Source organism: Chlamydotis macqueenii, chromosome 10, assembly GCF_036417535.1.
Source record: "Chlamydotis macqueenii isolate bChlMac1 chromosome 10, bChlMac1.mat, whole genome shotgun sequence".
Classification (NCBI taxonomy): domain Eukaryota; kingdom Metazoa; phylum Chordata; class Aves; order Otidiformes; family Otididae; genus Chlamydotis; species Chlamydotis macqueenii.
In genome coordinates this window covers 17,318,012-17,330,969 of record NC_141565.1, presented here as the reverse complement: position 1 = coordinate 17,330,969, position 12,958 = coordinate 17,318,012, and the positions used below count along the sequence as shown (strand labels likewise).

At 40.5% G+C, this 12,958-nt stretch overlaps 1 protein-coding gene across 2 annotated transcripts in view; it reads right to left on the bottom strand.

Annotated features, from left to right (window-relative positions):
• Positions 1-12,458, bottom strand: part of TAFA1 (TAFA chemokine like family member 1) — a 230,093-nt gene extending 217,635 nt beyond the window's left edge. For both annotated transcript variants that reach the window (XM_086755538.1, XM_086755539.1), the window contains exons 1-2: positions 11,879-12,458; positions 9,698-9,818 (exon numbers count right to left, since the gene is read on the bottom strand). In XM_086755538.1, the coding sequence (XP_086611664.1) occupies positions 9,698-9,815 (118 nt within the window). In that variant the 5' untranslated portion in view covers positions 9,816-9,818; positions 11,879-12,458. The remainder of the gene's footprint in view (positions 1-9,697; positions 9,819-11,878) is intronic.
• Between the last annotated feature and the right edge of the window lie 500 nt (positions 12,459-12,958).

The following is a 12,958-nucleotide window of genomic DNA, read 5'->3' as shown; positions in this document are numbered from 1 at the left end:
AAGCCAACTCAAATACAATCTGAAAAGTCAAGGAACGTTTTACTGGGGGAAACCATCAAACGATTCACACTGAAAGCAGAAATCCCTTTCCCTTTAATTTACACCTATTTTTATCACCAGCATTTGTTCCTGTTCAGAACTAGCCCTGTTCAGTCAAGAGTTTGCTTTCCAGAGCCTGCATCACTGTCTGACCAACACGCTTATGTCTATGGTAACATTATGTCCTCAACAAGGTGTCTTGGCTACACTGCAGCATCAAAACAGGGAGAAACTTTGCGAGTATAATGGGTGAAGGTCTGGTTCCAGTAGAATGCACAAAATCAAAGCAAAAGGGAGAAAGAAAAAAGAAACAGAAGCCACTATGATAGCATATTGCCTGCATACAGTCTGCTGCAGAGACAGGTACAAAGTACCTGTGTGACTTTTCCCGTTGGAAAATTCTGATTAGCAGAAATAATTTTTCCTATAGGTGAAAGAGTTTATACTCCCAGTGTGCTGGGATATACACACTGGAGTATCGCTGTCTTCTCTACACTTGCCTAGCTGCGAGTCCCCTCCCTCTCCTAGAGGGGTTTCACTAGACAGAGGGAAGGTCCTGACATCAAGTAGCCCTGGGAAAGCCAGAAGCTGCTGCAGATGCTTCTCTCCACTTAGCAGGGGTCACTGCAGTACCCTCATGTCTTGAGATTTCAGCAAGAGGAAAAAAAAAAAAAAAAAAAAAAAAAACAACCCAGCAAGGGAGGGGACAGAGGAGTGCCATCTTGCTCTTAGGCATTGAATAATCTCATTTAGGGACTGCTGTCACTGCTGTTTGGCCTTGTTAATTTTCTCTTCCAAAGTTAGCATTCAGACAGTCACCAGCTTTTGTCTATTGCTGTCATCAAGGCATTTGCATGCATTAATCCATGACAAATGGTTTCATTCGATGCACATCTGATTTCCTTGCCTGCCAACTAGAAAGATAATAGAAATACCAAGAGAAGCTAAATTAGAACTAAAGGAGTCATCTATTTGTTGGAGAAACTCAAAACAAGGTTAAGATAAACACCACCCAGGCTGCTGACTTAATGAGAAAGCACTAAGGTTTCAGCCATGGAAAGGCAGTTTTTAATTACCTGGAGAGATAAAAAAAAAAAGACACCTCTGCATTTTAAAGCCTCACAAAAATATGATATACTACAGAAATAATTGTACTACACATGTGGGAGCTGACTTGGACACAATCATTCTCTGTCAGATCCTACCCTGGCATGCTGGAAGTAATTAAAAACCCAAAAACCTCCATTATCTCAACTCCTCTTGAGTTTTTGTTTTAATGACAAATAGTGACTTCTGGCTGACTGACCACCCAAATTTGAGAATATCCCATGCAAGTAACCAAGGAGAGGAACTTAATGAGTTCATGATATTCACAGCAAACAGTGACAGTGTAGCCCTGATATCTAAAAATCCTGCTTGAATCTGTAAGCTAAGGGAAATATTTTTTTAATAAAACAGCAAAGAAAGCTGATTTTGGGGGCAACGAAGGCAACAGGAACAGGTTTCCCAGAGAGGCGGTAGATGCCCCATCCCTGGAAACATTCAAGGCCAGGTTGGACAGGGCTCTGAACAACCTAATCTGGTTGGATATGTCCCTGCTTCTTGCAGGGGGGTTGGAACAAATGGCCTTTAGAAGTCCCTTCAACCCAAACCATCCTATGATTCTAACTTCTGGAAACACTAGACATCCTTTAAGTTCACTGCTGCTGTGGAGCAAAACAAGAACTGGTACCAACTAGGACACACAAGACCTTCCTCATGTCTGCACTGGCATTGGATTTGAAGTCTATGAGGTATTGATTTCTTTTGGGAAAGAGGTAGCTGCTGGCATATCTGAATATATGCTTCCAGGCAGGATTTATTCATTTATCAAGGTGATGACTTGGTTTAGGCAGCTGCTGGGATAATAGAAACCTTATGTGGATATATTTTCTTTCCAACAAGGAATATCAAGGCAAAAACAAGGAATGCACAAAGATATCAAACTTTTTAAAATTAGTTTCAACTTAGGAAACTGATTTGTCCTCAAAATTCTCTACTCAGTTCTAATTTTAGCATTAAAACTTGAAACAGGCAGGTGTTCAAAAGCTTCTGAACTGTAAAATTAGCTGGTTTTGAAATGCATGACAGAAAATACTGTATCATAGAAATACAATATAACTATATATTGTATTAACGTAACTACTATAAAAATATTTATCTAGTCATATTTTAGTGTATTTTACCATACCCTCCTTATCCAAAGCACCTTTAGCCAAATCTGAAATGAAGCTAAGTTTTTCTCTGAAACGAATTTTTCAAAACACATTGTTCTGAATGCTGCCTTACTGTTCTTTTTAATGTAACTTGATCTCATATCTGCTTGGTTTTAGGTTTGATTTAAATTCAGAATGTGAACATTTACTTCTTAATAGGTTTGTATAGGCAAATATATATTAATAGACACTTTTCCACTCTTGAATCTGTTCAAAGCCACAATTGTGTTACTGATGATTCCTGAAAAGCATGTAAGGAAAAAGGTGCTAAACAGGTTCCATTCATTTATTCACATTCTTTTAAAAAATAAACATATAAATCAATGAAAGCAATTTTCCAAATAAGCTATCCTTGCTCGCTCCCAACCACTTAATTAAACACAATTAACTCTAGTTTGTTTTGGCAACCAATTAATGTCATGATCAAATATAAACAGACTCTGCAAGAAAAGATTATAATTAATAAATCCTTAACAATACAGTAAAATTACACTAAAGCTTTGCTTGCCAGAAATATTTAATGGCATTTTTGAAGAGCATTAATGCAAACAGTAAAAAAAGATAATAGAGTTTATCAGAGTGGGTGCAGTTAAGATCCTGAGGCTCTTGCCTGCACTCAAGCAGATCTGTAAAGCCTGTTGGCTGCTGACATTGTTTACACCAGAGGAAATCTCAGTTCCAAGTTTCCCACTTTCCGATAAACCCAAACCTAGTAAGGTCCTCCATCCCTACCATCGGTTCCGATCCCAAGCAAAGCTGTTCTCTCCAAGTAAAATAAGGATTACAATGGAATGCTATGGCACAATTATCATATGGCAGCAACAGTGATCCTGCACCTGCTGTCACTGAAGTGACCTTAAGAAGGGCAGGGCTGGTTTCTTCACCCGCTGTGAAAGGAAAAGGGGAAAACTGTTGTTCTGAAAGGAATATAGAAGGCAAGAGAGATGCCAGATAACAGTCTTCTAAATAGAGCATAGAAATATGAGTCACAGATACATACATAGGGCTTTGTAACTTCATTCAGCTTAATTTACACCCCCAATTCCCCGTTGTGCATCATTGACTGAGTCTCACAAATTTAGAGTCCAACTGTGCTGCAGTCCTCATGGTCCCTGCCTACAGCACAATGAAAAGAAATCTCCAGCATCGCTCCCATGCAAAAAAAAAAAAGTTTAGCTGGAGAGAAATGTTCTGTACAGAGCATCTGAAAATAGCAAAAATGCTGAATCCCATCAGGAAAATAAATCTTGCTCACAGCAAAGGTTGATTTCACAGCAGAGTGGAAAAGAAAACATTAAAAGGAAATACAAAGATTATAGACAGGATAGGATAAAACAATATGAAACTTAATGGGAGAAAACACATCTATCTTATGAGGAAATGCACTTGGATATTGCCTTTTAAAATATAAATGAGCCTTGGACTAAAGTAGGCTAATCATTAAAGACAGGCTCTGATGTTATCAGCAGAAATACTTCAGCACAGAGCAACACAGTTTGCCTTTGGGGTTTGTTTGTAGGTGCCAAATTCTCCTTGGGACTTCACCACTGTAGTACGAATCCTCAGTCTGTTACACCACGACAGCAAGGCCACGCACAGCGTGCTGGAAGGTCCCTTCATGACTCACCAAGGCCGAGCTTGGAGATGGAGGCTCAGCGCCTGGGAGGAGATGCCTGCCGGGGCCATCGCAGCAAGAGGTGCCTTTTGGTCCCCGCTTCCCCAGAGCGGCTTCTGCCACGCAAAGAGGGATGTGCTTCGCTGCTGCCTGCAGAGAGGCCTGAGGGAGAGCATGGGCAGGAGGAAGGGCAGAGCAGCAGGGACTGAACCGGAGCACAGACACTGCCAGTGCAAACCACACATGCAGGAGACATCTTTCCTCTCAAAATACCACTGTTAACACCTGGCCATCACTCTTTGGAACAAGGCGTGTGGTGAGGGTGATCCCAGGGAAGGCGGCCAAGCTTCCAGCAGCTCCTGTGGAGCCAGGCTGGGCACCACTGCACACCTTGGCCACGCTGCTCTTCACAGCCCATCGAGCTGCAACCCCTGCTCCCCCTCAGGTCACTTCCCCTCCATGGATCACAAGTAACAAGGCATCACATTCAGCAACGTGACTGGTGACAGCTTTCCTCCACCTACAACCGAGCTGCGAGCCTCCCAGCTACACACCCTTCTCTGGTGAAGAAGAGAGGGGTCCTCTTGCCTTTGACCCTCCACCGAGTACTGGGTGCTCCTTGGCAATGCCCAACTACCCTTTCGCCTTTACCTGAGAGGCAGGAGCCCATTAAAGTAACAGCTTACAGACCCCAGAATAAAAGCACCCATAGCTAACTCTCTGGCTGCAAACACACCCTATAGCCATGTTTCTCTTCTAGAGGTTCAATTTTTCAGGAAAAATAGAAATAAAAATCACAGGGTGCAATAATTCTGATAAAGTCTGCCGCTGTAAACAAGCGCAGTAGGCAATTCATCGCTGTCACGCTGCTAGTAATCCTACCTCATCCTTCAGTGTTGACTTCATTTCATCAGTTCTCTGCTTACACAAAATATATATGAATGTTTGTCTGCATACAAAATATATTTGGATGTATGTGACCAGGAACACAGTAAGCACCTCCAAACTGGATTTCTTTACTTCACAGTTGGTAGTTTCACATTTTCAAGACCAGACTGTGAAGGCCACAGGTATGTAACAGAGGTACCACAAGAGAGGTGACTTCCAGGGAGTGACTGGAATAGCTTGTTATGAGCAGGTTTTTCTAATTGAGAATGAACCAGGATAAATGGAGTGCCTCCTGTGCATTTACTGGTGTAAATGAAATCCAAATCAGGCCTTAAAGCTTGTCAATTTGTTCATTTTAGTTAATACAGTGAGAAACACCAGTTGCCAGCTTTCAGGCCCATGATGTGATCTGCTGGAAGCTGGCTAAGCTGTTGCATGGCAGTTTGGACATTGCACGCTGAAGGCAGTTTGTATTCAAACTGTATGACTAATGGAACACAATTCTTGCTAATCACAGAAACTGTATACATTTATATATTAACTACCTGTTCCTACGCTTGCTTCTATCAACACAAAGAGCAAAAATCCTGTTGATTTCATCTACCAAATTTCCACTGTTCTACACAGTAAAGACATTTTATTTATACTTTCCTGAGGAATTAGATTCAGACCAACATTCTTCCCAGTCTGTTTTAAACTGAATAACCACATATATGGGGCATACGAAAACAGCAGACCTTTTGAAATGTGAAAATACAGTTTCCCCCAAGGCTATAAAAATCAGTGGGAAGGCCAAGATCAGAACTAAAATTTTTTTGCTCACAGCCACAGACTCAAGTTTCTGCAAAATGCTGCCTACCAAGAAACAGGCTCAGAGCATCCTTTGATTGATATTACTTGTTAGTTTGTGTAGAATTGCTTTGAGACTGATTTTCCTCCTTGTAATATGAAGTATAGAGAATCACTGTTTGACATTATTTTTAATGGGCACATCATTAACTACTGTCACAATAAAAAGTACTTCATGTTTAGTAGATATGATTCCAGCCTTGATTCAGTCCGCGATTTCTTCCTCTGAACAAGCCTATTTTTAATTAGCATATTTGCGAATGTCAGCATTGCTACAGTAGCTACATGTTTCTGCTTGTGTCTGCCTCACATCTTTACACTGTGTGCAAGACTACCCTAGCATCCTTCACATGTACATAATTATTTTGCATCAACTTACAGGTGAATCTGATGTGCCTTCTTGTATTTTTAAGCAACACGCAGTCAGTGTTGTCTACTATGATCCAGTCCTAGCTGATGTTCCCCAGCAGGAGCAAAACATCCCTCATTTATGGAATAAAGCCAGAAAATTTGCTAAGAACTGCATGACTGAAAGGGTGGTATTTCTTTATTTTTTTTAAACTTAAACCCTTTGCTTTGTTAATTCTTTGCTGTCTTGCCAAATGCCAGCACCTACTTCCTACCTCTGGGCAGGGTCAATCCTGTCAATCAGATGATCGATGGACTATCGCAGGCACTCTGCAAATCACAACCTGTCCACTCTAATCCTCAGGCCAATTCAACAGCTCTACAACTGTGTGTACCTTAGAGCCTAAAACAGCCAATGTGGAATTCTTCTCATTGCCGCTGTTTCTTATTAAATCACGCAGAAATGACATGCTTAAAAAAAATGGAGATTTGTTTCCACATAAAGTTATTTCCTGTGAATGCTTTCATATGTTCTTTGCCTAAAAATTTTCATGAAAATGAAATATAGCCATAAAAAAAAACCTGCAGAAAGCCATATGTATTACCCAAGGGGAATTAAACTGCAATGGTGTTCAGCTAGCTTACTTCACAGGTCTCCTCCGGATTCCAGTGAAGAGGCCTGAAACTGTGCCCTGCTCTCCATCTCTACCGTAATGAAAAGGAACAGCCACCAACACTTCAGGGTACTGAACAGTGGCATTCAAACTTTTCATTCTGTTAATGAGACAAGAAAAAATTAATGAACAGGTACAAATAACACAGCATCGGATATCATCTATTCAAGCAGTATTTACTGTGCCCTTACGATCTGGGTCTGCCTACCATCATTTCAACAGAAGTAAAGCTCCAGTTAGAAATGCTGTTACGGAAAGCAGTTTATCACATTTGCTTTCAGGTTCATACCTTCTGCTAAGTCATTAACTGAACAAAAGTACTGAATTACAAAACTGAAAAAATATACAACACTGAAAGGAAGCTTTAAACTTCCCTGATTACACATAGCGTCTGGAAATCTATTTCAACCCATTCAGACGCTTACTTAAGAAAGTTTAAAGAAAAAAGAGAACAAGCTCAGAAATCTGATAACCTAACCTTTTCATACATTGCCCTTGGATTCCAGTGTTTCAAAACTGGATTAACCGTAGTAGTACAGATGGGAATATTCACCGTGCTAATCCACCGAGTTCAGTTCAAGTTTACTATGCTAAATATACACCACAAGGATTTTACCTGCACCTTCCTGCACTCAGTGACACTCTTCTGTTCATCAAATATAAGAAGCACAAGATGGGGTGGAATCTGCCTTTTAATTATCCTGTACCAAAATAGCCCCACAATGGAGCTGAACAGCTCAAATTCTCTTATTTCAGCATGTCATCTATGGAAGATCAAAACCTAAAGGGAAATGTATGCTGAGCATGCTATTGATTACAGCTATATTTGCCATGAATCCATAAGTTGAAGTTTCATATACAAAAATATTAATTTACTGAAATTATGCACTGGCTCATCTGCATCCATTTTTTATTCGCTTTTAGTTGGCTGAACATTTTAATCTTACTTACACAGTGACTAACTAAAAGTAAATGACGCATTCCTAATATTATAAATATGAAAAATAGGGTGTGCTCAGGGACTGCAGTTGAATACATTAAAATCACTCAGTTTGCTAGTTAACATATTTCCATCCCTTTTATGTACAACCTTTCACATTCAGTTGGCAGACCACAAATTCATGGCCTTATAAAAAACCCTGTCTTGATTTTCTGTTGTGACAGCAGAAATTGTCCAAAATCTCTAATAGTTTCCCTAAAGAACACTCACTGGCTGGTACTTCCCAGGTGCAGCACAAGCTGAAAGCGAGGTGAACATCATGTCAAATTCCACTCATCTGTCAATGTAGTGGATTATTTCTTGAGAGACTGAAATTGGCTGCCTGGGATCAGAACACCATCAATCTTATTCATGTAGGGTGCGGAGAAGCTGCCTGAGAAAGGAACAGCCAAGCTTTCCCTCCTGCGAGCCTAAGTAGGTGATGAGGCAGCTGTAAAACCTTCACTCTATCTGTATCACATCTCTGAGCAAAAGATTTTGTCATTTTTCACATTTCCCCCAGCACTTGGTATGCATTCAGTGTCTTGCTGTTCTTGCTTCATAAAGAAGGTGATTTTTCAAGCTTAGGCAAATGTTGCAGAGCTCTGAATCTGCCCAGCCCTCATTTTTTCTCATAATGTCACTTGTTTCAACCGATTTTACAAAACAAGATCACATTTTCTTTTTACCTTTCCGTTTAGCTGGACTGTTCTTTTCCTATTTCCTTCACTTGGGGACAGACTCAAATAACCTGCAGCATTACTTAAAACTGCACATAATATTTTGTTCATTTCTCCACAAGTCTCAAATAAGAACCTCACCACTCCAGACTTCAAATACTCTCAAACTTCCAGAGTCAGCTAGTAAAGATCACACCACTAGTTAATCTGATGCTCCAACATAGCTACCAAGAGCTGGTCTATCAAAGATTTAGGACTATTCCTCCATACTATGCATATTTCATTACAAGAAAGCAAGACAATGTCAATATCTGACTTTTGGACAAGGAGAACGGTTGGAGAAAAAAAACCAAACAAACAAAACTGAGTCATTAAGGTTGTTAAAGACCTGCAGTTCAAGACTATCCATCTTTGAAGGTACATCATTAGATTAAAAAACATTAAAGTATTAGTTGCCACATTATTAAATGATTCATCATTGTGAGTTAACAGCTTCCATCTTTTATTTCTAAAGCTTTTAAAACCTCTCTCACCTTTCTTTAGATCCAAATTTGTGGAGTGACATTCTTGGTCCATCTAATTTTAATACTGTGCTAGAATATGCCAACTCCTTAATTTCTAACATGCCACGTTCTTCAAAGCGCAATAAACAGTTGAAAAACTTATGTGGTCCATTTCTATTAATAAAAACACAATAAAATACTAATGTGCAGATGTTGAATCACAACAAAGTGAGCTGCATTCTTGACTGCTAATCCATGGGATTTATTCTGACTTTACAGGCATTTAACTCCACTGAAAGACAGTCCCAAACCCTCCTCTGGGCTGCACATTTGCAACTCCATCAGTTTTCAGAAGTAAACTTGAGGACCTTAGTATAACTGGTGCAAGGCAAACACCCAACCTCCAGTAAACACCAGTGCCTATGAGTCAGATTTGGTACCAGTATTTTAAGTTACAGACCCGTGCCCAGTTTGGGTCAGAAAACCGCAAAGTTATCCAAACCGCTGCTGTCACAACGTCTTCCCGAGTTATACACTCACCCCAGAACTGCATGAAATGGGGAGAAGGGGAACTGGAAATAAGCACAGAGGAAGAAACAGAGAAGCTAAATGGGTATCTAAAATGGGAATCCCATGTTAGGAAGTTGTTAGAAGACATTACAGGGTGAATACTCCAACATCAAACCGGCAGAGCACAACACATGTCAGACTGACCAAAAAAAGATGCTGTGCAATACAAAGGCAAGCAACTCAAAAGTTAAGTGGTAAGATGGATTTTATGATTATTGAATGATTTATCAAGACAGACATGAGCACAGGCAGAGAGTCTGCAATCTTACGGCATCCCACAGCTGATCTCAGTCCTACCTGGTCTGTGCAGGTGATGCTGCTGGAAAGTGTGATGGAGGGACCCCTGACAGAGCAGCATTGCACAGGCACTTATCCACAAATACAGGACCCAGGACATTGCAGAGACCACTGCCATTCTCTAAACAAAATATTAGACAGACGTTATTATCCATTGCCTTACAGCACACAGAATAGTCAGCTTCCATTACAACAGTATTTTTAGGTTTTTTTTTTTCTCCTCCTTTTGCTAAGCATCTTTTGTTTCCCCCCCGCAGGATGCAATCGTCATATAGCAAAGGTCATGCCCCAAAAGGACAGCTAAGGTAACAAGATGTCAACACAGGAGCCTGGATAACTTTAATAATTCAGTGGTAAAAATGAAACTGTAAGACCTGAAGACTAAGAAAAACTAAAACCAATATAAACAGAAGGCTGGAGAATATTCCTACACTGGTCCATTGCTGAATTTACAAGGAAGTTTAAAAAAAAAAATGCACTGACAGCTGAAAAACTGTGATGTACAGACAGCATCAAAACTTTGAACAGATTACAGATAAGCATACAACATCGGAGACACATTTCAAAAATACTCCATCCCCAAGAGTGGACGGCTAATACTGACCCAGAAGGTAACAGTTTATTGGTTTTGACTTTTGTGAGCATTAATTTTTAATCACGATGCTGTCTGCTAAACAAAGTAATTGTTTCTCAGAATTATGTTCTAATCCCCCGATGAAATCAGCTTCCTTTTGTTCGACCTGTACACATAAAGGGGCTGGAGTATGGGCAGGCTGAATTTCATACACATGCTATACAAGTTTTGATCTTTTCACAAAGCAGAGTGTGTCAAAATGTTAAAAATATTCCTATGGCAGAGGGAAAGAGCAGGTTCTTTGTCTCCCAGTGCTGGCATGCTTGGCCATTCAATATAGACAACTGATTTTTCATACACGTTTTCATTATTGCATTAACTCTCTGAATTTCCCTCTGACTTTTTAACTTCAACAGCTCTTTCTCAATGCCTGCAAGGATCGGGAGGTTTGCAAGGCTCAGCTACGCTACACATCGTCCAGTTCCCTTAACAACACCTTCTGCTGCATTTCATATTGCCAAATTAATCAAACTTCAGGCACTCTCCTTATTCAGCCAATGACGTGATGCCATTTTCTATCTAATAATCCAATCAGCTGAACATCATTTTCACAGAGCAAGAAAGACTCTGAAAGATTAAATCTCTCATGTAGAAATAGAGTGTCCTTAAATAAAAATTAAAAAGCAAAAAGTCTGTATGTGATATATCCAGGGGATTACTGCAGAAGGAAAATTAACAATATTAAAATAGTGAAATACTGTGGTAATAAAATATATGCATGTAAAATTGGGTTTTGTCCTCATTTTAAAGCAGTAGCCAGTCTTTGGGAAGCTTTTTAAGTCTAATTGGCTGAGAAGAACCACATAAACTGACAAGTATAATTAATAGAAAATATCAAAACATTGTTTTGATCAGCATGAGGCTCTTCCCCTCCCTGTACTCAGTGTCCGATGCACTGTTTAGCATATAATTAATTTCATTTCAGAGTATTTACTTTGCAGTATACAGTGTACTTTTTCTCCTCTTTTTAGACCTATTTATCTTGCAAAATAGATTCAATCCCCTCAGATCAGGGAGCTCTCAGTAGGCTTCCCGTGTCTTCAGGAATTAATGCCTTCTTGTCATGTGTGACGCTCCCATGCTTTCTATACAAGAAGGTAAGAGGGAGAGGTGACTCTCACCTAGGGATATTTCAGATGTTCAGGTTATTTAAATTGAACTTTAAAATCCCAGCCAAACAGCCAAGCAAAGCCAAACTTCTACAGCCTGCTAAATGCTCCTGTGTCTTTCCTTGGGCAACATATTCTTAATCACATGGACAGCAGACTTAATCCACTCAGGCATTAATATTAGCTCTCTCTCTTTTTTTTTTTTTAAATAAAACCCTCTCAGACTATGCTATTTAAAACTACCTTTACTCAAAACACAGCATTTCTTACAAACATTTCCTCATGCACTTTTTTGTCAGCAAACTGACACATACACACTTTTACACACAGATCATCTTATTGTTAGTAAAGAAACACAGCAGAGAGTACCCCTCCAGTTATTATCTAACGAGTCCCAAATCTGCTTTCTGAATCTTAAATCCTAAAGAAGCTCCTTACCTGAGTAATCCAACCAAGAGCAGAGCACTCTATTAGTGTTCATTGGAAAGATCTAACACTTTTTAAAATCCATCTGTATCACAATGAGGGATTTTTTTTAATAGCTTCCCAATAATCTTCTTTATCAGGATTAAAAAAAAAAAATCTCTTTCGTTACAAATCCTGTTTCCAGAGTAAAGAAGACATCTGAGCTCTCAGACTCTGCCGTCAGAAAAGGGGCCAAGGTTTGAGGGGTGGAAACCTTCTCATTTTCACCTTTAAATCATCTCCTAGCATCACCTTCTGCTCGATGAGACCTTTGAATTGATCTTGAGATAATTTGCAGCTTCCAGGATACTTAAGGCTGAGGAGCAGTTTGTGTTTAGCGACAGAGCAGCCTCACTCCAGCGCGGGCAGTGCAGGGTAACGCAGCTGTACGTACACTGCTATAGGATGCTGCGAGTCTTATTTCAATACATCCCTGCTCAGAAAAGTATCACATGCCTTAAAGCGACACAGCCCTCGGTTGCCAGCCCCAGCCAGGCACCCCGCTAGCTGCCGGGGCTCAGCGACTGGAGCTGTGTTTAAATACCAGCACTCTGAGTTCACACCGAGCAGAAGGAGCAGCCAGTTTCGTCTGCGAGGAGCGGGTATGAATGGGCAGAGGAGGGTGGAAGAGCGCTGGCGGAAAGGCAAAGCCGTTGGAGAGACGAAGGACTAAACACCCAATGAGCAGCCTGGGAGATGCGTTAATTTTGCCGGCAGAGGCTTTATTCCCCGGGCGTTGTTCACGCACTTATTCGCAAGAGGCGAGTGAGACTTAAGGGAGTCTCTTCATTTCACAGGAGAGCGGCTCGTGCTTGTGAACACGGGGGGGTGGTGCAGGGAAAAGTGTAACACAAAACACGGGAGGGCAAGGGGACTCCTGCGCACTCCCACAGGCTTTCCAACACCTTGCCACAACTCAAGTGAAATCTTTCCATCTAACTATTTCCAATGCATCTCAGCAGACAATGGGGAGAGAGCTCCAATTTATTCCTTCCAAATGCTAAAGCTCACACACACCAGATTATTTATTACAGTTATGTGTTTATTGTCCAC